The sequence below is a fragment of the Anopheles gambiae genome, chromosome 2 (assembly GCF_943734735.2).
Source record: "Anopheles gambiae chromosome 2, idAnoGambNW_F1_1, whole genome shotgun sequence".
NCBI lineage: Eukaryota > Metazoa > Arthropoda > Insecta > Diptera > Culicidae > Anopheles > Anopheles gambiae.
Window position 1 is genome coordinate 92,113,803 of NC_064601.1, and position 26,480 is coordinate 92,140,282.

Consider the following 26,480-nt stretch of genomic DNA (forward strand, 5'->3'; position numbering starts at 1 on the left):
TGAGAAAAAAATCGAAATCAACAGAGTGAAGAAGCTTGGTAAGTAAATTTGAGCAAAATGGTTTCGGATGCAATAAATACATAGGGTTGACCATGTCATTAAACAACTGTCCACACGTTAACATTACGACAGCTTCGTTGAATATCCATCACAGCCTACTACGTACACCTTACAGGGATTTCCAAGAGTTTTCTTAGCTGTGGGACACTAAATAGACTTTCCTAAATGAAATGAACTTTATGTAATCGGAATTGGACTCTATAGCACCCTTGCTGGACACATCCAATAGGAATTTCCAAGGAGCCGGTCCAATTCCATCATATAAAGTTCACTTCCAATAAAAAAGAGTCAAGGAATGAGTGTCCCACAACTATGAGAATCCCTGGAAAACGCTGTAGTGCTGCTGTGTTGAATATTCACAGGAGACAAATGCACGTGGACAGTTGTTCATTGACCTGGTAAAACCCAGTAATGAAGCACATACACACCTTCTAAATATGTTTTAATAGATTTAGATGTATAATATGTATTCTCTGTAATCATTGTTGCGACACAACACCTTATTTCTCTCCTTAAACCACTTTTTTCTGTCTATCCGTATATTTTGCTCTACAACACCACCTTTACCGCTAAACCTCTGCTAAAGCTTCTCTGACGTGCGTGTCTTGCTCCTTCTTTTCTGTATTGAACAGCACAGTGCATCGTCAGCTCTACAACCAAAAAGAAAAATCGCTACGCAGTTTCGTTTCGTCTAATTTTTCCTATACTCCTTCGCAAGGGTTTTGGTGCGCTCTGCTCTGTCTAATGATTCGAAATATGTATAATGTACGCTCTCTCTCTCTCTTTCGTTCCGTTGCACTCTTTCTGCCCTTCCTATAATCACACTTTGTAGTATTATTCTGTCACTTTCTCTAAGGTAGGTGCTATTCTTTCTGCGAGAAATTTTTATTACAGCTTCGGTTGGATTGGTTAGAAAGAGTTTGTTTTAAGTAACTGTGCCCTCTCTACCTTCTCTCGGGGTGCTGCTGGATCAGGCAGACAGAGCCCCCTTCCTGTTATTATCGCTTTTTTGTTGTTGTGTACAGAAGAGCGAGTTTCTGTTCGACTATTCATCGTTCAAGTAAAGCTTTTCAGTAGTGAGTTTTTGTGTGGTTTTTGCAAGAGATTTGTGTACTTTTACTTCTTCTGCTTTCTCTTTCTTCTTCTCTCGTTGAGAAGCATTGTCTTACGCTGGAACGGGATTTTTTCATTTCTTAGTGTATCTGCTAAACGAAGCGTTGTTCTATGTGGGGGGCAAACCACCTACACCATCATACAATCCGCGTGCTGCGATCGTAGTTTAGCGATTTCTTAGAACATAAATAGTACAATGATGATGAGCACGGATGAGTAGTGTTGAGCCGTTAGTAAGCTGCTAACAAGTGCCCAATCTTCTTGAGCATGGCAACAGCACTAAATGCCCACTACTTCTTTTTTTTTTCTTCTTTTTGTTTCTTGCAAATTTATAAACGTTTTTATTAGGCTTGAAAAAAACGTAGTAGGGAGAAATGATGTTTGGGCACAGTGATTCTGCATGCACCATAGCTAGCAAAAGCAAAGGGTATATTTTACTAGCTTTGCTTGCTTACCAAAAACATAATTCAAAACTACGCAATTTTAGGAAACAAAATGATCATATAATGTGAGCAGAGAGGAGGAAAAGAGACACGACGACGATCAACCATCGATAATGGAGGGGAGGATGTAGAAGGATGATTAGGGAGTATTATACGGGTACACTTCCATGGGAAGGAAGGGGGAGAATTGGTAGGAATTGAGGATGAGACTTCTGTTGATATACTAATACACAAATATAACCTATGCTCCTATGCTCCTGGACATGATTTTGTCCTAGTCCTTTTTCTGCTTATTTAACACTCCTTCTGCTGCTGCTGCTGCTTTTGCCCTAACACGCTATCACTTTTGCGCTGAATTTCCCTAACATAATCCTATACTGTTCTGGTATCTTTGTATCGTATTTTTCCCTATTTGTCTACTCTCTCATACACACTCACACACACACATACTCATTCACATTCATTCGCACATTCGCTAATTATACGTTTATTATTTTAAAAAAACAGGATGAAAATTTGTCTGGATTGTTTGGTTTTTTACTTCCCTTTCTAAGATTAATTCTGCAACACACACATTTGATTTTGGAAAGGTGAGAATGCCTTTTTTTACAATTACAGTGTGACGCACGCTTTGTATGATGATTGTTTGTTAAAACAAAGGGAAGCAAATTAAGTTAGTAAAGTAAAATCGGAAAAGGGTAACACAACAATTATTGCAATCGCCACCTTGAGCAAGGCGGCGCGTGTGCGTGTTGACGGGCACTCAACTTTATCTTTTCGTACATATTATAGCACCTTTCTGTTTCTGTAAGTGGTTGCTCCTTTCTTTGAACAGTTTGTTGAACACCAATCAAACAATTTGAAATTTGATTTCCTATTTAATAGTAAAAGAGTTGCTGCTGTTGTGCCTCCGTGCGCCAGCAACGGCAGCATCTCGTAATTGAAAAATCTAACTAAATCAGTTGAACTACACACACCTTTTCTTTAAATACACACACACTCACACATACACATTCGCGTAAACATACATACACATACACATCATAGCCAACACATTCGTACATGAGGTTTTTTTTTCTTCTAATAAGTGATTTTGTAACTAAATAGTCAATATAGTGCACCCTCACACAGGTTGTATGGGTGAGACTAATATAAGATAAAGAGAGAGAGAGAGAGAGATAGGAAAGGAATAACAGAAAACTACGACAGATTACAAGCTAACAACTACTACCACCAGCTGCTGGTTTTTGGTTTTTGGCCCGTTTTTGTTTTGTTTTGTTTTTTTTTTTATGATCAATTGCAAAAATACAATCCCTACTATTCCCTACCGTAGAGCTTTTCCCTTCTTTTTATGCTTGTTCCCTGTTCTTGTTTAAAAAAAAACCCCTATACAAAGAAGAAAAAAAAACAAATAACGCAACATTTTCCCTACTATGTATGTAGTATCACATATCTCCTATCGTAAACCCTATCCTTGCTGCTTTGTTTTAATTAATACCGACGATCCCGACGAAATACCGACACGACACGATCACGCGACTGAGTTTGATATAATACGACGATAAATACGCGAACGCGACGAATACGAACGATGACGACGACCACGACGGCGGAAAGACGGAGAACGATCACACGGATTTACACGACGAACACGGTGGCGGCGGCGGCGGCGGCGGCGAATAACGGATGGTGCGAGATTTACGCGAGTTTTACCCGAATTTGTTTAACGTTTACGGCGACGAGAGACGACCCCCCTTATTACTTTATTCCTTATTAGTTTATTACGCGACTGACGAACCGACGAGAGGATTAGTTGCACCTTTTTGCTTTGTTTGTTTGTATGTTGCTTTCGTTTTGTCTATTGGTTGTCTGAGAGGAACGACGATCCGATATAGCTTTTTGGTTGTGTGTGTTTTCTTTTTTATAAGTTAAGTGTTATTCACATGGTTTTCTGCTGCACAAATCAGTTAAGTCCAGTAAAACATAACACACTTTTAAGCTGCCTACAATTGCACATACACACACAATTTTAAACGAGTATTTGTTTGGCTTTTTTTTTTGGGCATTGAAGAAAGAAAAACGAACGGTTTTGATTTTGTATGTACACTATCACACAACAATGATCGAAGGGGACGAACGACTGCCTTTGGAGAGGCATGTGTGTGTGTGTGCGCGTACGACTTTGTTCCACATTTTGATCGGTATATGTGTTGTTCACATCCTTAACTTCCCCTTCGTTAATTTTCTACAGCTAGATCAATCCTTACACAGCCCTGGGTTTTGTTTAGCGTTAAATTATGTAGGTTGTTTTTTTCTTTTGTTTTTGTTTTTCTGTTTTCTCTATTCTGTTTTATACACACTACAACAGCGCTCATCACTGTACATTATTCTAAACACGTGTTGTGGTTTGAAGCTGGTTTTTGGCATTGGTTTTGTCTGATTCTTTTTTCTTTTCTTCTTTGATTCTAGCGTGCAGGTTTCGGTTTGGTAAATTAGAAACAAGGAACTTTCCACTTTTTGTATTCATGCAACACTGAGCGAAGATGATGGATAATTATGAAGATGATTATGTATGACGTATCAGTAACCATAACAACACAAAACAAGCCTTGTCACTACTGGAACTTAAGGTACGCGTGAGGAACGATTGACAAAGAGGGAATAAACAAATGAATGAGCGTTTAACAGAACTACAACAACAGGTTATTTAAGGAGTAGCCTGGAATTAGTACTAAAGTTGGTTCAATTGTTATTTTTTGTCTATAAAACGCTTTACAGAAGACGGAAAACCTTGCATGGAATTAAAAGTGGGTAGGAACGAGGCGCCACTGTTAAAGCAGGATAATCGTATAACAGAACTAACACACAAACACAACAACACATCACAAATGATGGAATAAGAAGGGTTTTTCCTACTAGTAGTTAGCTAAGCGTTTTTTTTTATCTCCTTTCAATTTGTTTAATTTTCAGTTCTGTTTGCTTCTCTGCAGATGGTGTGGGGTATGTGTTTATGTTGTGTTTGTATTGTGTGTGCGTATGTTATTTTATGAGCATGGGGAAACACACATATGTTTTGGATTTCTGGATTCAGTCTTTTTAAAGTTTCTGTTAACTACGTGCCCACACACACGCACACACGCTGGATGAAAAGATTGGCACACGGGGGGCGCGTTGTATTGCAAGTTTGTTTGTTTCTGTGGCTGTGAGATTATGTGCGTTTCTTCTTTTCTAATGATAACTTGTGTTTTGCACTTGTTTTGTTTTCTCTCTACATGTGTTTGTTGTTGCTGTGTGTTTTAAGCACTGTCTCTCCTGTTTTCTTTTCTCAATAAGGCTTTGTTATCTCAAGTTTATCTTTCGTTTTGTTTTGCTAGTGTTTTCTTCTTAATCTTTTGTTAATTTCAGCAATTACAAGTTACTTTCAAGCTAGTAGTACGGTTTACAATTCTCTTCTCATTTTCTAATTGTTTGTAGTTTTGTTTGTGTAAAGTTCCTGTTTTTTGCAGAATGGTATCAGTGTTGCAGTAAGTTGCTTTAGAATACTTATTATCATGATTTTTGTTTTGCTTGTTATGCGCTGGAGCAATAAATAATATCTCACTATCACACACTAATGGCACCACCACGCCCACGCGTCTCAAATAGTCTGCCTATCTACAAACACCCACACACACACTAAACGCATACGCGATCTAACATCTCTCTGTGCGCACTACACTTTGAGTTTTGATTTGTCTCCCTTTCTTTGTCGAGGGCGGCAAGGATTGAGTTTGTTTTCTGTTTTATTTTGTGCATACCTACTAAACATAAAACCAGTCAAACTCTCTTGTGTTGTGTGTTAGTACTGTCTTGGTTTTTTTTTAAGATAATGTTTTCAGACTTGCAATTTTCTGCCAATCCCACGGTATGTTTGATTAGGTTTTTTTCTTCCTTTTTCTTCCGCACAGCAGACTTTTGTTTCATTATTTACTTCAGTTCTTGGTTCAAAGTTACTTTAATTAGTTTGTTCCTTTCGTTCCCTTCCGTTCGAACTTGTTTTGATGCAGCAAACGAAGCTGATTCGGTTTCTCTTTTTGTGGAACAAAATCATTAATAAGTTTTGTAAAGATAGCAGATTTCTTTCAGTTGTGTGGAAGCACAACTAACACGATTTTTTCCCCAATAAAATCAAGCTATAACAAAAACCCAATTTGCAACGGATTCGTTTGATGCAACGTTTTCCCCCAACATTCCCCCTAAACTCACCACACCGGACACGGATTGACGGATAAATAACGCGACGACGAAGACGAATAACGCGACCGAACCGAACCGAACTCTGTTTCATTTTATCTATTAAACGCGACCCGCAACGATTACGACCCGATATAGAAACGCGCGCGAAGAATTAACGACCCGACCCGGATTATACTTTTTTGCGAAACGCGAACACGACGCGACGAATGCACGATGATTTGGCCCTGCGCTAACTGCCCTAACCTTTGCTCTGTGTCCCTACTGTTGTGCCTTACGTATTTGAACTCCTTGTTTTTAATAATAATATCACTTTCTGTTTTGTTGCCCTGTGTACCCTACTACTCCCTTCTCCCCCATGCACTCTGACCCGGTAACTGCACCGATTCCAGAACTAAGGGAAAACGCGTTTGACACTACTTACACGACAACACGATCTTTTTGCTTTTAATTGCTGATTGCTGACCAAAAAAACAAAAAAAACAATACACAGCGAACAACGTTTCGTTTAATCTCTTTAGCGAAGAGGCGAAAGCTCTATACAGATTCTATTTGCACACGGCACCGGTGCAATCGAAGATGATTGATTGGATTGGATGTGTGTATGTTTTATCTACCGTTTTCAACTCCGTTTCAGATATCGGAAATCAGAAAACATTTAGCCATTAGCAAACGCCTTGAACAACGAACTACACGCTACGGAAAAAGTAAGCACTAATGGCATTTTGCTCACAATTATACTCATACTCATACACTCCATTCACACACACACACACTCACACGTTCTCTCTCAGTCACACTGATTCCCTACATAGTATTGTTTCGTTTTGCCCTAACATTATCCCTAAGCTTGTGTACCCTAATCTGAGTTAAATTGGCTTAAAATTGTCCCTATCAATATTAACGCTTCCCATTCTTTTTAATCTCCTGCTGGCTTCACTTGGCAATGTTGGATCTGTTCCGTTTTGGTATGTTTCCGTTTCCGCTGCCTCACAACTGAATTTATCTCTCTCTCCACCCGTCTGAGCCGGGGGTTTGTTCAATAATAATGCTACCGAGTACATGATGCACAGCCCTAGCTTCTAGTATTAGGTTTGTTGTCCTTTCTGTCTCCTACTAATAACTCATACCCTACCCAGTTTGCCCTGTGTGTCTTCACGACAAAACGAAATTATCCCTATCGACTTTGTTTGGATACCTTTGTGCCCTACGCTTGTTTTACCCTAACACACACACATACCCTATATGTAACGTCCAGAAGTCTCCAGATAGCAGAGTGTGGCGCGTTCTACGCACCATATTCGAATGTAACTTATTTGGAGTTCTTCCTACCGTACTTTTGTTTTGTTTTCTCGTAGAGGAAAGGATAACGGAGGGAAGTTGTTTTTTTTTGGGAAGATGAGCTTATGTTGAGAGAGGGGAGGCGGGAAAGGGATGAAAATATGAGATAGCCCGGTTTTAAACGAAAACGAAAGCTGTCGCCCACACACACGCACACACGTACATGCTTACACACAGACGACGGGGTGTCGGTGGTAAAATGAGTTGCAAAAATAAAAGCCTCTACTTTACAACCCGAAGCTGCATGCACGTACGGACGCGGTACAACGACAACAACACCCAGGGGGCACAACAAGTGTTGGATACCATGATGAGGGGGGAAATGGGCTAATTACTATCGTAGAAACAACAGCGTGTGGAGAGTGTGTGAAAAACAATTTATAACACAATTACACGGAGCGCGTAACAATTTACATGCAATAAACTGCGCGGGCGTTGCTGCTTTTCCGTTTTCTCTTTCTACGATCCTGTGTGTTTAAAATATATAATACACGCCCTCCTAAAACAACTACAGCAAAACTATGTGTTCATCCTACGACACAAACTAAAACAATAAAAAAAACACACACAGAAGAGAACGGAATGTTCTCGGCGTGGTGTCCATTTTCTAATCATTATTGCGCGTTCCATGCTTACATGGTAAAACCGATATTAAATGACGGATATCATTGCATCAATACACGCTTTTGGGGGCTACGTTTTAGAGTAGAGATAATGAGCGATTGATTGATAGCCGACCTTCCTTTTTTGCTTGTATTTCGGCTGAGAGATGAAGATGAAAAAAGAGGGGACCTAATGCCCGGGGTGTTATATTTTACAATTGAATGTTTCAACGCAACCATACGGCTAACATCATTCCCTTTCTGTAGGGTTTTCTGCCTGCATTCTATCTGCAAATCTCCATTTTCATCTCCCATAGTTCGAAATCTCACTTCTGTACCATGAAAAAAGATAGAAACCAAACTACTTAATTCCTTTTGCATCGTGCAATAGTGGTTGGAGCATCGAGGGCTAGTATAATTTCCAAAAAACAAGCCTACAATTTGAATGCATTGTTCACAACTTTGTTGATAAAAAAATATACAAGCTCAGCTGATTACTTGGCAGCTTTTGTCAACTCGTGGCAGAAGAATATGTGCACGGTATGTAGCTAATACGACCCATTCGTGGCCGTCTTTCTCTAACCATTCTTTAAAAAAAACAATCATGATCATCCGTGTTGATAGTTCCATTCGTGGATGACAAAAATGATAGAAATAATAATAGTAGCATTTGCCCCATTATGTATATACACTCACCGCTCCCGCGTTGGAGAACCTTTTGGGTGGCTGTAATGTTTGCGTTTATGGAACGAGCGATGCAATGCTGCCGGTGCTTAGATGCTGTACATTACGGCCAACCGCTCGCTAAGCTGGGGCGGGAACTGCTCAACGAAACGGGCCCAATTTTCTTCACCAACTTGCATCTTAAAACCGTGCAGGATCTACAAACGAAGAGCGCGTTAAATTAGCAATTTTTGAGCAGGAGTATGCTTTTGCCTACGAAGCCTGTGCCATGTACCTTTTGCAACATTTCGTGTAGATCCTTCTTCGGTGTCATCCAGGAGGCGGCGGCATCGCAGAAGAAGATAAAATCCGGCACCACGCCGACCGGGTTGACCGTAATCATCTGACACATGCCACGGAAGGCCGAGTCCTTTTCCTCGTTGTCGCGAATGTTTCGCAGCGATGAGCACCTGAAGCGTTTTATGGGGAGTGTAAAAAACGAATGAAATAAGCGAACTATCCACACACCACACAGAGGGGAGTAGAGCGTCCCATCGTTGCGATAACGGATTATGTTTAAACGCACGAATTAACCCGCGGTAGCCGCAGAAAGAATGAAAACGACACACGTGTAACAAATTTGTTTTTTACAATAAAAAAATAAAATAAAACACGATGAAACATTTACACTAACAAAAACGCACCAAAACACGCGTGTGTGTGTGTGTCGAGTTTTGGGAACAGAAATCGATACACTCTAAGAGGAGTGGGGGAGCGGGTAATTAATTAAGAAAGAATGGACAAAAAAACCACAACGAACAATATTGCGAAATAATTTAGTTACACACCACTGTCGCACAAACTGTTGCAATGAGGGGGCCACTTCTACGGGGCACACGAGACCTAGACGCCCAATTGTTATCGCTGTACAGGAAAAGAAAAAGGAAAAGAGAAAGAAAACGAAACAAATAGTAAAGAATATGGAAACATGAAGTGACAAACTTATATGCAGAATCGGCAGCGTTTTGAACCGGCAAAGGAGATCCGTTTGCGTAGATTACGATTGATGTGCATGAACGGCCGATTATATGGTTTAAGCGCTTGCTACTTCAATCTATCTGTATCTCTAGTGCATTTTTTTAATTTAATTCTTATCTTTACATCATTCTTCTTAATTTCTTATCGTTTACATTTTAACGCTTCTTGCTAACTTGCGCTGTTGACATACTAATTATCGCCACCGTAACACAGAAACACGCGCGTACACACAAACAAGTATGGTAAATGAAACGAACGCGATCGTAGTTCGAACATTCTATTACAAAACCTGGCAAATTGGTAAGCAAATGACATTTACAACAAAACATGAAACACAGATAGAATGGGCCACGGCAATAATAATATTCACACGCAAACAGATACTGAGATAAACGGACAAAACTTAATTGAACAAAGCTTGCTTCGTTGCCATATGTTTTGGTTTGAATTACAGGGGTTTTTACTTGATTTCGCAAGCTTAGCAACGTTGAACGAAACTGCAGCATTTGACAGGACAAGCGCATCAGTTGTTTTCAGAACGTCATCATGCTTAAGACAAGTGCGGCACACAATATTACAATTCCAGTGTTGCGGATTCAAAAAAGTATTCGACTATTGGCGTGTAAACGGATTAAGGTCAATTGGTAACTTGAAAATTTGATTGTTTACAAGTTTTAGGGACAAAATCCACAAAACTTATTCTCTTAAATTTACAATTATATAGGACGAACACTTTACCTAACTCTGTACTTTCAGTTTTCGGGTATGTGCAATACATTGAAAACGATTTTAGGCTCTGGTTAAATGATTGCTTCGAGCCGCAAAATCCATTGAGATATTGTGTACCGCGCTTGTGATATCAAGTGCGAGGATTGTCTTAAGCGTGATGACGTTCCGAAAACAACTGATGCCGGTGTCCTGTCAATTGCTGCGGTTACGTTACAGCGTTTTCCAAGTCAGTTTCGAAATTAAACATTGTTATTCACCGCGTGCAAAATGTTATTCCACATCGATCTGACATTTCATTTCCATCAAAATAATTTTTAATTCCATCAGCATGATTTTCAACACTCACTAAAGCTGGATAGAGTTTGACAGTTATTTGATTCAGGTGTTGAAAATCATGTGTTCAAACTGAAATTTCATTTTGAAGCAAATACACCATTTGACAGCTGTTGAAAAACATCTAGGATGCGGTGAATAATTATGTGCACATTCTAAAGTGGCTTGGAAACCCTGTGAACGTTGCTACGCTTGAGAAATCAAGCAAAAAGTCTTGTATTTTCCATCAATGGTAAAACGCAAACAGTATAAAGGAAAACGCAAACTAAACTACTTACCAGTATTTTCCAACAGTGTCTTGGGGGTGTTGGTATTGTTGATGATTTCAATCAGCGGTGCTAACACCATCGGAATGTACGGCTTTGTATCCTCCACTGTGCAAATGGGTAGAAAGATAAGCAACAAGTTAGCTACCCGTGTCGCGCACAACTGTACATTTCTTCCCGTTTCCTTTCACTTACTCAGCTTGATGCTGATCTCGCCAATAGCCCACGTCGCGTTGTTGCACACCGAGATGTACTCCGGGTTCAGGTTGTGGCCCAGAATGGGCAGAAAGTCGGCAATGTGTGGATGCACGTGCTGGAAGCAAGCCTTGGTCAGATCGCCTAGCAACGCAAACGACGATTGGCGAACCTAGAGATACAGAACAGTTTAGTGATAACCACTTTTTCTCTTCTAGATTGCTGGATCAGGCCTTACCTCGGGCATCGAGTCTTGCATGCACTGGTAAAGCAGCTGCATAATGTTGCTGCTCGACACCAGCGACTCAATGTAACAGTCCAGCCCCTCCGCTAGTCCGGACAGCAAATCAAGCGCCACTATCATAAAGTCCTTGTCCGGCTGCTCGAACTGGCCCGGGCTGGTGGTGCTGGCCAAATCCTGGTTCAGCGTTTGCTGTATCAGCGAAATGCACCGACGATAGACCGGCTCCGAGTAGGGCAGAAAGCCCGAGTGCAGCGCGGTGGCAACGCTGGACAGACACTCCAGCAGCGGGAACAGATCCTTATCCTCGTCCTTCAGATTGTTCCACTTCTCGATCAACGGTGGCATCAGCATGCTGATGTACTCCGGCTTGTTCAGATGGTGGCCGACCGAGTCCGCCAGCGTACCGATCGCGTCGTACAGGATGAGCAGATTCTTGTGCTGATACTTCCGGAACGCAAACACCAGCGTGTCGAGTATGAAGCCCAGGTACGGGACCAGCTCGGTGCACGCCTCCTCCTCCAGCGTGGCAAACGCGGAACAGGCCGCCTCCTGGACGCGCTTGTTCGCGTCCAGTATGCGCTTCAGCAGCTCCTTCATCAGCGGCTTCAGATACTGGTCGTGCGGCTGGCTTACCACCCAGTGGGCGTAGCGCGACAGCGTCCAGCAGGTGATCGACCGTACCAGCGCCTTCTTGTCCGACAGACACACGATCAGGTACGGGATCAGCTCGGGCAGATGCGGCACCATGCCGTTCATGCAGCCCTCCGCGATCGCGCCCAGCGCCAGGATGCCGCTCTCCTTAATTACCCATTCCTCGTGAAACAGGGTTTCCTTCAGGATCGGCAACAGGATTGGCAAGAAGTCATCCTTGAACACATTTGCCAGCACATCCAGCGCAGCGGCACTGCACTTGCGCAAATTCCAATCCGACAGATTGCTATCGTCGTCCATTTCGTCGTACGGATCGTCGATGTCTTCGTCGTCGTCATTGCCCTCCATCGCTCGGACCGCACCGTCCGCTCCGCTCGCACCACCGCCGAGCGACGGTTTCTGGGTGTGTGTGCGCGATTTATGGAACCGGGGCTTAATGTCCTCCTCCCGGTCCGGGATCATCTCATCCTCCTCCACATCGCCCTTCAAGATGATGATATCGATGTCGCTGTACTTCATACCCCTCACGAGCACCGGCACCAAGCGGGGCAGGTGCGGCGTCAGCACTTCCTTGCAGATGGATTGCTCCGCCAGCGTCAGCCAAAACTCGCACGCTTCCAGCGACGTTTCGTCCGAATCCTGCGTCCGGATCAGCATGTACTCGATGATGCTGTTCATGTGCGGCATCAACCGGTCCATGCGCACGTCCAGCAGCATCACCAGTCCCCGGCACACGTTCTTGCGCACCTCGCGATCATCATCCGACGACAGGTGGAACAGATTCTCGATGAACGTATCGATGTGCACCATCAGCGCCTGCGTGCGGTTGATGATGAACTGGTTGATGCAGGCAATCGCGTTCGACCGGATCTTCGGGCTCGAGTGGCGGAAGAACTGCAGAAACTTGGGTATCATGATGTTCAGCGGCCGATTGAGCGCACTGCTGTCCAGCACGTCGGCCGAGTCTTCGCAGATTTTCTGCAGCGCCCCGAACGCACCCTCGCACACACTGTAGTCCTGCGAGTCGAGCATATCGCACAGCGTCGGCAGCAGCTCCGGCCAGTTCTGCAGTCCGCCCTTGTTGGCGATCGTGGTGATGAGGATGCCGGCCGTCGCCCGGATCAGCGGCGACGGGTCGCCGAGCGCCATCAGACACTCCTGCTTGATGTACTCGATGATGGCCGGCTGCAGCTCGGTGCCGTGGATGCGGATGTTGTTCTTCAGTATCAACCCGGACAGCGATCGCGTCGGCTCATCCTCGGACGTTAGCTTCGTCAGCACGTAGATCAAATAGTTGTTAAAGTCTGGATACTGGTTCAGCTCTTCCAATTTCTGCCCAAAAAAAAAAAAAAAAAAAACAGAAAAGAGAGTGGAAACAAAGAAGACGGTGAGGGAACTGGTCGTTAAGCAGTTGCAACATGGCTGACAAAGGTTTGTACGTACCAACTGCACAGCACGCTGTACCATGTTGTCCGTTGATTGTGACTGCTTCAGCAGTGTGATGATCTGGCTCAGGCCATCCGGCTGCGGTTCCCACGACATTTTGTACAGCACCACGAAGGAAGCAGTCTCAACCGGAGCTTCTCTATGGTGCTCACACACACACACACGCCCGTTTGGTTTCGCAGGGGGGCTCTGAAAGAACGTTTGCCCTTGGGTTTTGTGCACCTCCTCCTCTCCGGCGCTACGCTATCACAGCAAAGCTATTTGCAAATGACTCTCTGTGCAACAACGCGGCCTTGGCGGATAGGGGAGCACGTTTCCGAAACTGGGATGGCGAAAAGATCGAACGCAAATTCGCACACTCGGCAAACTTTGCACCGGCCGTGTCAACAACACTGTGTTGCTAATTCTTCGCACGCTTTGTCCGTCCCGTCCGGCGCGTACCGCGAACACTCTCGAAGCAAAACCGCACTTGAATTAAGAAACAAAAAAAAAAAAAAGATGTCGCCCCGAAGAAAATGCAAGGCTTGCTTGTCTGAGGCAGCTGCCTGTCCGCTGTGCTGTGTGTGTGTTCCTGTGTGCGGTGAATGCGAATGTGTATGCAGGCGCACACGCACAGCGAGACACACTTTCCAAATCCTTTGCAAACTACCACGATTTCGAGCGGGTGGTGGGCTTTCCACCGTTTCGTGCGTGTTTCGCGCGTCGGGAAATTAAGTTCGCCTGGTGCAGTAAAAGTGATTATAAGTCTGTGGAAAATGCTCCCTTTTTTCCGCCGCAAGAATTTCACCTTTTTCCTTTCAACGCGGGCGACTGTCAATCCTTTTTCTGCTGATGCAAGGTGCGGCTAGTTTTTGACTTTGTGACAGCGCTTACGAGGTCTGACAGGTGCTGTCATCGTCGTTAGGGGCTGCCATATTGATATCGGAACTTACTGGAAGATTTTTATTTTTTATTTTAGAATGCAGTCACGATATGGAAAATAAATTAAGATAACAACAAAATAATTCATCTAAGGGCAAAAGATGCATATATCGCATTGCCATGCATAAATTTTGCCATCTTAATTGATTCCGATGTTGATCGACGAATCGAGCAATGTGGGTTTGACACACCGCCGAGGGCGATTTGACGTTTGTGGCAACGGAAAAGTTTGTTTACGTGTCGGCCGGTCGATATTTTGCGTGAAATAGCGTATTTTTTCCCCCAACACGAAAAGGGCAACGGGATCAAGGTGGCGAACAGCAGCAGCCAGGGAAAAACGAACGAACGCACACTCGCCACACAATGGCATCGAAATTGGAAATAAACATCCGCAGCTTGATAGCACAGTGCGAGGAGATAGTGGCGGTCGACAAACAGGACTGGCGGTTGAAAAAGTACATCCGATCGCTGGACATCATGATCCAGGAGCTGGAGGAACAGTTTGAGTAAGTTCTGGACGAACCAGAGGGTGTGTCGGACCCTTCCACATCACAGAACATAACACTAACTGTTTACCGTTTTTCATCCAGTAAACCGGAAGACAAGGTTTTGGAGGACTATCAGAACCGCTGCACCGAACTGAAGCAAGCGTCCAGCTACGTAGAACCAACGCCGGAGGAGAAGCGACGCCTGCGAACGAAACCGAAGGCCACCGATCCGGCCGGGGACGATGTGATGCGCGAGGTGCGCCAGTTTCACGACCAAAAGTACGAAAAGGAGCTCCGCAGCGAGCTGTTCAATGGGAACTTTTCGACGATACGGCGGCGGGCGGGCCAGAAGGTGGCAGAAAATCTGGAACAAACCGTGAAACAATACTCAACCGAGCAGGAGCGGCTGGCGGAGGATATGCTTAAGGTGGGGCGATGTGTTGGGCGTGTTTTATCTGCGAGTTGATAAGCTAACGCTGGTGTCTTTTCATTATCTTTTGCGCACAGTTAACGAGAAACTTAAAGGAACAGACGGAAACGGCTGGAAAGATCCTGAAGAAGGACACCGAGGTACGGAGCTGGAGCTGGAGCTTTTGCTTTTTTAAGAAGGAATAATCAATTTCACCATTTTTATTACAGATCGTTTCCAAGTCTGCCAAGCTAACTGACCAAAACACATCGTCGCTAACAACCGAATCCACCAAGCTGCAGGAAAACTCAAAGAAAGCCTGCAAATGCTGGATGTGGCTGATGATAGTATTCGTTATAATAACGTTCATATGTAAGTTGATTCGGCACAGTGAAACTAATTGAACATTCTTTTCATTTAAATAACTATTTTTCTCTCCCTTCCTTTACAGTTATGGTAATGTTTATGAAAATAATGAAAAAGAGAGTTTACTAAAGCACACTCCAGGAGGAGTAGAACGATTGGTTACGGGGACACAAGACGAGCAAGAAAAGACACAACGCGTCCAAGTAGGCCGCGCGCACGCCTGTGTGCACGTGTTAGAGCATAGAAGAATCAAAACCCGTTGCCGTTTTTCTTTTTCGTTTGTTTTGTTGATCAGTATCTGCATTTTTTGTTTGTTGCTTATTGTAAATTTTGCCTTTATTGCGCGTGTACGAATATACTATAAAACAATTTTTCTAAAATAGCTTGCCTTTTGTTCTCGTTCCCTTTTCTTTTTCACAAAAGTGTGATATACATGAGGTACTGTTTTTCTTCCACTGGCGTGGGTGCCGTAATGTGTGGAAAGCCTGTGCGCAAATTACAAATGGGAAACTTTATTCTTCTTAACACAATAAATTCGACCGGCAGGTCCGCCCAGCGACGTGGAAGACCGCAACAAAAACCGCCCGCTCACATGCCGTTGTAGGCCGGGCCGCCGCCACCCTCCGGCACAACCCAGTTGATGTTCTGCGTGACGTCCTTAATGTCGCACGTCTTGCAGTGGATGCAGTTCTGCGCGTTGATCTGCAGCTTCATGTTGCCGCCCTCGTCGTTCGCCACGTACTCGTACACGCCGGCCGGACAGAACCGTGCCTCCGGGCCGTCGTAAATCGTTAGATTGTTCTTCACCGGCACCGTGTCGTCCTTGAGCGTCAGATGGGCCGGCTGGTCGCCCTCGTGATTGGTGCCGGTCAGCGCCACCGAGGAGAGCAGATCGAACGTCAGCTTGCCGTCCGGTTTCGGGTACTCGATCGGTTTGCAGTCCTTCGCCGGCTTCAGGCGGGTGTGGTCGGGTGAGCCGTGGTGCAGCGTCCACGGTTCCCGCCCGCCGACCAGAATGCTGAAGCCACTGTACGCCACACCGCCGAACAGGCCGAGCCCGGTGTGGAAGCTGGGCCGGGAGTTTCGCACCTTGTACAGATCCTTCCACACGTACGATTCCTTGATGCTGGAAAACAAAAACCGAAAATATTAAAAGCCGCGTTGCACGCACCGCAAAATCTGCCCCACCACTTACCGATCGGGATAGTCCTTCGGTTCCAGGCCCGCCTTTTCCTGCGTCGCCCCGGAGAAGATCGCCTCGCAAGCACTCTCCGCCGCCAGCATGCCACTCTTCATCGCATAGTGGCTGCCCTTGACGCGCGGCACGTTCATGAAGCCGGCGCCGCACCCCACCAAACAGCCGCCCGGGAACGTCAGCTTCGGAATGCTCTGGAAGCCGCCCTCGTTCAGTGCCCGCGCACCGTACGCAATGCGGCTGCCGCCCTCAAACGTGCTGCGCACCTTCGGGTGCGTCTTGAACCGCTGGAACTCCTGGAACGGGCTCAGGTACGGGTTCACGTAGTCCAGCCCCACCACGAACCCGACCGCCACCAGCGGCGTCGGTTCGTTCAGATGGTACAGGAACGAGCCGCCGTACGTGTGCCGGTCCAGCGGCCACCCGATCGTGTGCTCCACCAGCCCCGGCTTGTGGTTTTCCGCCTTGATCTCCCACACCTCCTTCAGCCCGATGCCGTACGTTTGCGGGTCGTTCTCCGCGTTCAGCCCGAAGCGGGCCATCACCTGCTTGGACAGGTGGCCCCGGCAACCCTCCGCAAAGATGGTCGTCTTCGCGTGCAGTTCCATGCCGCGCGCGAACGTATCCTTCGGCGCACCGTCCTTCCCGATGCCGACGTCCCCGGTGGCGATCCCCTTCACCGAGCCGTCCTCGTGGTACAGAATTTCCGAGGCGGCGGTACCGGGGTAGATCTCCACGCCGAGCTCTTCCGCCTGCTGGCCGAGCCAGGCCACGACGTGGCCCAACCGCACGACGTAGTTGCCCCGGTTGTCCATCGGCCAGCCGGGAAAGATCGGAATGGGCAGCTTGGCCGACTCGGTGAGGTAGGAGAACTTGTCGTGCGTGACGGGCGTGTTGAGCGGGGCTTCCTTTTCCTTCCAGTCCGGGATCAGCTCGTTCAGGGCGACCGGATCGAGACAGGCGCCGGACAGGATGTGGCCACCGACCTCAGCCGCCTTCTCCACGAGACAGACGCGCAGCTCCTGGCCCTTCTCCGCCGCTAGCTGCTTCGCCCGGATCGCTGCGGAGAGACCGGCCGGACCACCGCCCACGATGAGCAGATCCGCTTCGTCGACGAAACGCTCCATGTCTACCTCTGTGGAGTGAAAGAGGGGGGGGGGGGGGGGGATGTGAAGAAAAACGAAGTGGCAGGCACCATTTTCTCAACTCACCTCCCCATCGTGGATCCTTATCCCGCGGGTGGATCGTGTAGTGGGTGGTGATTTTCGGGAACTGTGCCGATGCCTCGGAATAGTGGCGAAGTTGTGGCCGCTGGAGCAGTGTTCGAGTATCTGCGGAGAAAGTAAGCAACCAGCATGTCTCAATTACGCCCGATTGTGTAAATCAACTCTAGCAACAAGTAGGCAGAGCCAACCAGTCGTCTTGACAACATTCGCGCTACGTCGACCAAGGTCAAAGTCCAACTGTGCAACTCGTGGGTGTGGGAGAGCGGGAAGATGAAGGGGGGGGGGGGGGGGAGAGATCGGCAAACTGATTCACTTTATTTCACTTACACTTGGCAATGTTGAGCATGTTTCGAGCCATGTTGTTCGTATATGTACGTCCACCCTCACAACTCGAGGCAACAGGCAAACACCTTTGTTTTTTTTTGTTTCGTTATGTAATTAAGCAGCCTTCCTCTACTGCGAAGGCTCCAATTCTTAAACCTCGCGTGCAGCGGATAAGGGAAGCGTCTGGAACACTCGCGGAAGTTAGTTTCGCACTGTGTCGAATGAAATCAAGCACCAACAACACCTCTCAATTGATCTCGCGGCTTTGGCGCACCGATCGCAAGGAAAGTGCGTCCGCTCGGTCGGTTCGCTTGGGCGTTCGTGCTTGCCGATGGCGGTCGTGGTGTAATCGTGGACTTCGGGCTGACCAGCGATTGAAGCGGTTCCAAAACACAGCTGAGCAGCGACTGTGTTTTGTTGATTGAAAGGGAATGATAACTTCTTCTTCTTCTTCTTCTTCCTGTTCGTGTGTTCTTGGCCGGTTGCAAGTTGCGACGGCCGTCGGAATCTCGCGCCCCACTGACCTTTGCTCACTTCGGGTTCGGTTTAGGATTTGGCACGGAAATGGGGATCCTTTATTGTTTATTTACATGATACTACACTTTTTTTAGTGTCGTACATTTATAATTAGAAGAAGCGAAGGGAAAATGTATTTTCCTTTCCCCACCTGGCGTGCAGCTGTCAAAAAACGGTCGAAGGGCCGCGTGACGTTTGAAACGTCTGATTGAAATTTAAACTCACGGCTGTCAAAACCGTTACAACTGTTCTCGTTGTTCGGTTTTGTACGTTGAAAACTTCGTTTGGTATTTAAAACCTAATATTTTACAAGAAAGTATGTAAAATTTAGATGAAAATGATGAAATATGACATCATAATTCCTTCCCTTTTTTGTATCCTTTACCATTAACCAACATAGAGAAAACCCAGATTTTCAGGGATGTCAAACACAGAGCCGGCTTATCAAAAACCAATTTACAAGGATCATCAAAGCGACAAGCCGACAAAAGGATATACCGGCTCAGGGGATGCCGACAAGGACGAGAACCATTTCAATTGGATCCTTACAAAATCCAGCCAACTAAGGAAGATCCTAGTTTTCTCACGTTCATTCATAAAATTTTGAGTCATGCTTAGAAGATGCTCAAACATATGGAATATGGTTCTCAGGGAAATCAAGGTCATAAGCATGAGTAATTTTGGGTCAAATGCACACTTTTTAACGCGAGACAATCCTGATCGGTACTGCTGCACTTGTCGCGGCCTCCAAAATGCCGACAAACGGGATGCCTCAATTAGTTGCGCCTCAAGTGCGGTGCGCGCGTCCGTACGCAAAAGCACTTACGCACATGGTTTGCGCGGGGCATGTTGTGTGAGAAATAAAACCACCAAAAATTTAAACTATACCGCGCGACAGACGTCACCAAGTGGATGCTTCCGTTGGGTGTCCGTGTGCTGCTGCCGCCGCCGCCGCCGCTACCGGTGTGACAAAGGCCGCAACCATCCCGGCAACGCGCGTCCTTGGGTGTAATTAGTAGCACTTAAAATTCAATTACACCCGTCGCGACGCATTTGATCCACTTGCAAAGGGAATTTGTGACACACTGTGAGACGAGAAGAGCGGGGCGAAATAAGTCAGCCATTACGAGAGGAAAAAAGGTATCCTTTCCAAACACAAATTCAATCATGTGTTTCGATTTTCGTGCGTATCCTTCTGGCTTCATGCGTACATTCATGGCGGACATTCATGGCACCGCCTACTAAGCGACCGGCCCGGTCGGTGTGTGTGTGTGTGCGTGTTTTCCACTTCCGATGGGTTTGTGTGTTTGTTTTATTGGCCCTTTTGCCGGTACACGGCCAGACAGACACATGGTGCACGGTGCACGTCCCACGGTGACCATCGTTAGGACCCCATTAATCACCTTTGGCCAGGAGTGCAACGAGACAATCGCTGCCGGCCGGCCCGTGTAAATGTGTTGTTAGTTTTTCTCCAATCCCACCCAGAACCGTTATTACCGCACGGTCGCGGTCATCTTCTGTCCGGTATTTCTTCTGCGCTTTTGTTAATTCTTTCCCGCTTACCTTTTCCCCCATTTGCGCTGTGTGGGCTCTACCGTTGGCCGGTTAGGGGTACCCGGCTTTCCTTCCTTCGGTGTCTCATTTCGTGCCGTTTCTCGCAAGTCATAATTATAATATTTCACCGCCTTGTTCGTTTCGGCCCTTCAAATGAGGCGGAGAGAGAGAGAGCGAGGAGAGGAAAGGGAAAAAAGGTTGATCCTCAAACCATTTTTGAGACGGCCGGAACCGTAAGCACCACCAACGAGGGTGGGAAGGGGCAACGGATTGGGCGGACGGGGCGGAAGAAACGATCCTCAATTATCCGTGGACAGGACCTGACAGAATGACTTCCTGTTTCTTCGGATGATTGTTGCTGCACCGTCTGGCACCGTTTACTAGGTCATCCGAACCGGGAGGTAGATTGTTGGTTTTCTAAAGTTTGTTTGTTTTACAGGTGGTTGAAAATTGGGAAGAAATTGCTACGGCATGAGCAAGCAAAAACAAAAAACAAAAAAGAAATGAAGTTGGATTTTAAATATAAATTGATTTTTTAGTTAATTTTCCGTTAAACTTTCTCCAGTGCCTGGTGTGTCCTAAGACTTCCTTCCCCCATGTGCGAGTACATTCTGACCATCAGAACCCAACAAAAACACCTCACAAAAAGGGGAAAATAAAACATAAAACAAAAAGGAACCCACGGGGTCTTCGTCTGGCTTCATTTTTCACGGGCTCTTACCACCCTCGGCTCCCGTCACGATCACTTCCACCGAGCAGAAAAAGGGAGAAATGTAACAATTATTCCATCACCGTGGTAATTTTCAGTTGTGAACGATAACTTCCCAAATTGTGGCCGGACCCCCCAACGATTGACCGTTGGCAAAAATGAAATATTCTCGGCCGGTTCGCTTTTTCCGGCCGTTCACTTGGGCAGGCGTTTTTTTTTTAATTTGGTTGTTTCTTCCCCTTCGGTTTGGGGTGCCTCTCCGTGGGCGCCTACCACGACGGCGTTAAGGTCTTGTTAGTTTGCCAGCGTAAGGTTTATCCTGATGATGTCCTGCTGGGCACGGAGCAGAGGATGTGGCGACTTTGGGATCTTTATCGTATTTATCCCTCTCTTCGCCCCATCGCGATCGCTGTTTGATCGTGTTCGAATTGACCTTTTTGTAATAGAGTTGCTGGTCTTGGTGACATTTGGGCGTAACGTTTGTGGGAGGGGAGAAAGAACGGGCTCAACGATGATCTGAGCCGCAGATAGAACGTTACTGATAAGCGTTTATTAATTTGCCCTTATCTATCGATACTTGGCGTACGTGTTGTGCCACACGGATGGAACGTAAATGGATGTAATAAATAGTGGAATTTATAACACCAATTAGAAGATGGCAAAACTAATCAGAATAAGGAAGGCAAGAATTTAAATGGTAAATAAATAAAAAACACATACAAATCTAAAACGGATCATTAGGTAGAATGTACGAGAAGAAGCTGGTCGCAGTGATTAGAGAAAAATGATGGAAAAGTTCCTATTTATTTCAGTTTTTATCACAGAAAAGCCTTCACGAACCGATATCATAAAATTGACATTCTTCACATTCCATCACTGCACCGGAAATGCCTACCTTTTAGAGGGCAAAATTTCGCATCAAATGCTACCGTTCGGAGGTTTTTCCCCTAGCCGGGAATTTCCACTGTTTGTTTATTTTGACCTCCCTAATCTCCCTGTCACAATTGTTTTATTATCTTCCGTTTTTTCTAGAATGACTTCATTGCCAACTGCACCATCTAGCCCGCATTCCACCATGTTACACTTCCGGTTTCCGGTTCGACCGCAGCGAGGATATGTGCAGGCACACCTTCTGTGCAGTTCTGTGCAGAGACATTCTCTCATTATCACTACCAGTGGTCCAACAGTGCGCAAACAGCTTTACTTTATGACATGGGCATGATTACAGGACGCACAAGGCCGAAGGGCCGGACAAGCAAAAAACAAAAGCACTTGTCCCTTACCGGACGAAGATACGCCTTAACAAAAAAAAAAAACCGGAAGACACATAACAGGCGGCCAGCGAAGAACGGGCATACCGTGGGGGCAGATAGGATAGCGCACTGGGACGACACAAGTTGGGAATTTGAAACAAAACAAACAGCCGGTCGGTCAGTCAGTCAGCCAACTCAGCCAGCCAAGCCGGCCGGACCCGGTGAACTCTGGCGCCATGAAGTGCAATTTTCAAATTTGAGAAAACTAATACCTCTCAAGTGGCTTTGTTCACATATTTTCTGCCTGACTTTTAACACTCGCTGAACCGGGGGTCTTGGCGGGGTCGGGATGTGTTTTTAGATTTAGCAATTCCTCTACTTTGTGTTGTTGTTGTTGTTTGTCTGCCTTTGTGCCACTTGCATGCTGTGCTTCCGCTTCCTTCCTACTATTTGTGGCCAGTTTTTGGTGCTCTTGTTGCCTATTTACAATATCGGTGCAGACGGTTGTGTGTGACCGATATTGGTTTTAGCAAGTCGGGTCCAGGGTGAGAGGAATTGATGGGTTTTGTGGAATTTCCAAAACTCGTCCCAAACGCCCCGTCTCCCTGGCGTGTGTGTGTGTGGACAGGGCTGTGAGGGGGATTATTTGTTGTTGAAAGGTTGTATTATTTATTTCGTGACCGGGTGGGTTGGGCCTCCAGTAAAGATAGGAGTCCTAATTTTAGCAAACAACCCACAATCAATTTCACCGTTCAGTTTTATTTTTTTGAGCCATTAAGGCAGAGACACGGTCGCTTTTAGGCAAATTGGTTAGGGGCAACAAGGGGGAAAAAACTAGCATATGGAACAGGCATGAACGATAATATTGTTCGAAAGGAATGTTATTTTTATGATTTTGCAAGAACGTGAAGTCAACAAGGTTAAGACGCGACAGTTTACGGTTAAAAAGTTACTTCCTGTACTTTGGATTGTGGGAAATTACGGCGCTGAGGTTGTGCTTGTCCTTTAAGAATGTGCACGTGTGAGAAGCAAGGAATGAAAGAGAGAAGTGTTTGTCGCCGCAGAAGCTCTGCATGGAAAAACCAGAATGAAATGAATGGAATGGATTGTAGATGGTGGTTTACCTCGTTGAATGACTTCTTACTTCCAATTGCCGGGACTGTAACAAATTTTAAAATAAAGACTGTAACTGTAATAACTGCATAAGTTATAAAAGAATTTTGGAAATTGGATTAGAATGAATTAGAATTAAGATGATTTTGGATGTGCTAGATCAATCAGCTTGCATACATAGTCATTCAGAGACAAGGATGGGGTCTTCTAGTAAGATAGGATTTTACGAGTGTAGGTGAAGAATCACTCAAGGTGTGTTCTTTAAACATTAGACAGTACAGTTAATTTAATGTTTTCTTATGACTAGAAAAGTGTAAATAATTATCAAATAATTATATTTTGTTCGTCGACAAGGTGTTTAGGCGTCGCTACAAGCTAGCTAACCGATCGATTACGTTACACTGATATTATTTATATGGATTCTATCGCTCCTCCTTCCTGGATTGGCGGATGGTCTATTGTGAGATGCGCTTACTTCTTGTAAGACAAGATGTGTTTCGATCCCCGCTTGGACCCACCTCAAACAACGACAACGACTTGATTTATGTGATTAAAAGGTGCAATTGAGCCTCGCACAGAAGCCTTTTATTATGTGATGAGATCAATCCCGTGATCAATCGTAGTCGTCGGAAATGTCTCCAATCAAATATTTTGCTAGAACCCTTGTAATAGTATACACGTTGTGTGCGAGTGAGATTGTTTAATGCTAATGTTTAATGATATGAGCATTTTTAATTAATCTTTTAACCTGCTTACTTTGTGGGTTTTTATTTTTAGAATCGATTCTTTCTTATTGAGCCACTAAATCGAAGAAATATTAATTTAGGTCACATTTAGGTCGTAAGTTGTTATTTAGGGTATCTTATCTGTGGTTAAATACACTTAATCTTTTATAGAATTTGCAATTAAGAAATAATTATCCTTTCCTCAAATATCGCATGGAATTTGATCCTCATATACGAGATAATTATTCTAATATTCTATGCACTAATTTGTGCTAATCTAAGGCTCATCATGATTGATTGCATTTGTTCATCTAATATGCAGCAGCAGAATCAAAGCATAGTTAGTTTCGTTGCGGATACTTTTTCTGATGCTTCCGATCGCGCCTCTGAATCTTTTGAACCTTCCCAAACCAAACAGCAGAACGTCCTTTCGCTCGCCGCCGTTTGCCATTGGCGTCATCAATTGTCCGCGCGCGACACATGTACGACACGATGCTTATCTTAAATGCCTTTTGGCTTTGGCTCCGAGATTTGTCCACCCCGAGCCGGAGACTGTCCAAGCCACAGAAGAAGACAAGCAGAAGAGCAAGGAAGCACCAAAGCGCACCAGCAAGATGTTTGTTCCCACCACACCAACCAGAATAAAAAGGCCCAAGCGCCACTTGGCGCGCAGTGAAAAAGAGGGCCGCCGAGACGGCCCAAAAATGCATGCAGCAGGCGAAAAGGCTGGCCAAAAAGTCAAATAAAGCGGAGCAACGGTGCACACGTCTCCGGCGGTAGCGGTAGTCTGCGTTGTCGCCGCGATCCCCTGATCCTCGAACACCACTGGCGACAGTCTTCCCCGGGCAGCCGTAGTGCCCCTTTTTACTTTGATGCTTCTTTCTCTGTCCGCTTCAGTAAGAAGTTATGCATATTTGTTTAAGTGTTCGCCCTCTGTGTGTGTGTTTTTCCTTCGGCAAACGAGATCAACCGTCCCACTGCGTTGCAAAACGGATTTGATCGGACTATCGTGCGAAGGCATCGGGCATCTTCATGAATGAGCCCGGCGGTGGGTTTACACACTGGCGAGCGTGGCCATACGTCTCGCCAGCAATACGTCACACTTGACCCCCGGGCTAGAGCACGCATCGGGGGTGGTCGAGGAAGGAAGCGACAGAAGACAAACGACACAACGACGATGCTACAGTAAGATGCCGTGCCCGATACCGATGACACATGGAAGTGACCCTTAGCAAAGGGAGAGAGAGAGAGAGAGAGGAAGAGGGAAAAAACGGATCGTACAAAGCACTGCTGGAAGCTGGCGGCAAACGTTGGTCGGTCGGTCAAACACACACACACACACACATATACCATGCTGCTGCACTTTACCGTTTCGCAAAACAGCAGGAACCGATGACAGACGATCGGTGCTGATCAATGGGTGTAGCGAAGGGAAAAAGCCTTTCCACCGTTTGTTGGCACCATGAATGAGTTTTCGCATGGCAAACGGGAATTAGCATAATTTTTGGGAACTAATGCGCCCAGCGGGTGGCTGTCTGTCGTAACCAATTCCGACGATTCCGACGTCCGGGAGCGTCGTCTGTCCGGGATCGGGATTGGGATGACAGAGCTTAGATCGTGCTTATTTCCACGTTGTGATGTGATTGGTGGCAAAATCGTCCGCGACTCTTGGTTCACTCTGTTGTACTATTGAACGACCCAAACACCATCATGATCGTCTTCCTCAGCTAGAAGTTGTTAATGATGTGTAAACACCGCTCCAACTACGCCCGGTAATGATAATGCCTGCCTGCCATCGCCGTTGTGCTATGCCGATTTTTTCGGAGCCTTTTTTGGGGGCGACATTACCAACGAATTACCGGCTCTTCTTCATTTGTCCGTGCGCACACTCCCAATCAGCGCTAAAATTGAGCCAAACTGCAAAGAGTTGGCCTTTCACCCGCGCCACGGAGGACCACCTAGATGCGAGCGACGAGACCCACATGAGACTTGCCACCCGTACCGGTGCTGGAAAGTATAGCAGAAACGAACGATTGGGGACCTCTCGCCCAATTGGGGCTCATTTTAATACGCCTCTACGCCGCGACTGTCTTGTTGGACCGAAAATTAGAGAAAATTAGCTTAACGATGGCAGCGTAACGAGCCGCAACCCCAGTGTGGCAGAAGGGCAGAAACCAGGGAGACCTTTGGGCAAATATGCACCATACCCTACCCTTCTTCCATCCCCTTTTATGTCTTCTAAAAGGTAAGTAAGTCATTATTTTCTGTCTCTCCCCATTTACACCCCGTTTGGGGTGAGGGCTGGTGTGGCGTGGCGCCCTTTT

At 45.8% G+C, this 26,480-nt stretch overlaps 3 protein-coding genes across 5 annotated transcripts; 1 reads left to right on the forward strand and 2 right to left on the reverse strand.

Annotated features, from left to right (window-relative positions):
* Positions 1-496: 496 nt before the first annotated feature.
* LOC1276558 (transportin-1) lies at positions 497-14,198 on the reverse strand. Of its 3 annotated transcripts, XR_009764818.1 has the most exons (8): positions 13,355-14,198; positions 11,255-13,243; positions 11,017-11,188; positions 10,834-10,929; positions 9,304-9,379; positions 8,751-8,925; positions 2,374-8,673; positions 497-2,342 (listed from the first exon to the last, which is right to left on the reverse strand). XR_009764818.1 is itself a non-coding variant. In XM_315921.5 (7 exons), the coding sequence occupies exons 1-7, from the start codon at positions 13,451-13,453 to the stop codon at positions 8,566-8,568; spliced, it is 2,715 nt and encodes a 904-aa protein (XP_315921.4). In that variant the 5' UTR covers positions 13,454-14,198; the 3' UTR covers positions 497-8,565. The 3 variants fall into 3 exon arrangements, 1 of the variants encoding a protein (XP_315921.4); XM_315921.5 differs by having other exon boundaries at positions 497-8,673; XR_009764819.1 differs by lacking the exons at positions 497-2,342; positions 9,304-9,379 and having other exon boundaries at positions 8,534-8,673.
* Positions 14,199-14,478: 280 nt separating this feature from the next.
* On the forward strand, positions 14,479-15,921 carry LOC1276559 (vesicle transport protein USE1). Its single transcript, XM_315922.5, has 5 exons — positions 14,479-14,784; positions 14,869-15,193; positions 15,274-15,336; positions 15,406-15,547; positions 15,627-15,921. The coding sequence occupies exons 1-5, from the start codon at positions 14,642-14,644 to the stop codon at positions 15,668-15,670; spliced, it is 717 nt and encodes a 238-aa protein (XP_315922.4). The 5' UTR covers positions 14,479-14,641; the 3' UTR covers positions 15,671-15,921.
* Positions 15,922-16,033: 112 nt separating this feature from the next.
* Positions 16,034-18,976, reverse strand: LOC1276560 (electron transfer flavoprotein-ubiquinone oxidoreductase, mitochondrial). Its single transcript, XM_315923.5, has 4 exons — positions 18,290-18,976; positions 17,948-18,067; positions 16,737-17,871; positions 16,034-16,667 (listed from the first exon to the last, which is right to left on the reverse strand). The coding sequence occupies exons 1-4, from the start codon at positions 18,318-18,320 to the stop codon at positions 16,130-16,132; spliced, it is 1,824 nt and encodes a 607-aa protein (XP_315923.4). The 5' UTR covers positions 18,321-18,976; the 3' UTR covers positions 16,034-16,129.
* Positions 18,977-26,480: the final 7,504 nt, after the last annotated feature.

Excerpts from the sequence above, each read along its gene's own strand:
- LOC1276560 (XM_315923.5), bottom strand. The coding sequence starts at position 18,320 with ATGGCTCGAAACATGCTCAACATTGCCAAGT. Across the intron at positions 18,068-18,289 it reads CATGCTCAACATTGCCAAGT|ATACTCGAACACTGCTCCAG; the intron begins GTAAGTGAAATA and ends CTTTCTCCGCAG. Across the intron at positions 16,668-16,736 it reads CCGAAGGACTATCCCGATCG|CATCAAGGAATCGTACGTGT; the intron begins GTAAGTGGTGGG and ends TTTGTTTTCCAG.
- LOC1276559 (XM_315922.5), top strand. The coding sequence starts at position 14,642 with ATGGCATCGAAATTGGAAATAAACATCCGCAGCTTGATAGCACAGTGC. Across the intron at positions 15,337-15,405 it reads TCCTGAAGAAGGACACCGAG|ATCGTTTCCAAGTCTGCCAA; the intron begins GTACGGAGCTGG and ends TTTTTATTACAG. Across the intron at positions 15,548-15,626 it reads CGTTATAATAACGTTCATAT|TTATGGTAATGTTTATGAAA; the intron begins GTAAGTTGATTC and ends CTTCCTTTACAG.
- LOC1276558 (XM_315921.5), bottom strand. The coding sequence starts at position 13,453 with ATGTCGTGGGAACCGCAGCCGGATGGCCTGAGCCAGATCATCACACTG. Across the intron at positions 13,244-13,354 it reads TACAGCGTGCTGTGCAGTTG|AAATTGGAAGAGCTGAACCA; the intron begins GTACGTACAAAC and ends TTTTTTGGGCAG. Across the intron at positions 8,926-9,303 it reads CAACAGTTTGTGCGACAGTG|GTGCTCATCGCTGCGAAACA; the intron begins GTGTGTAACTAA and ends AAAACGCTTCAG.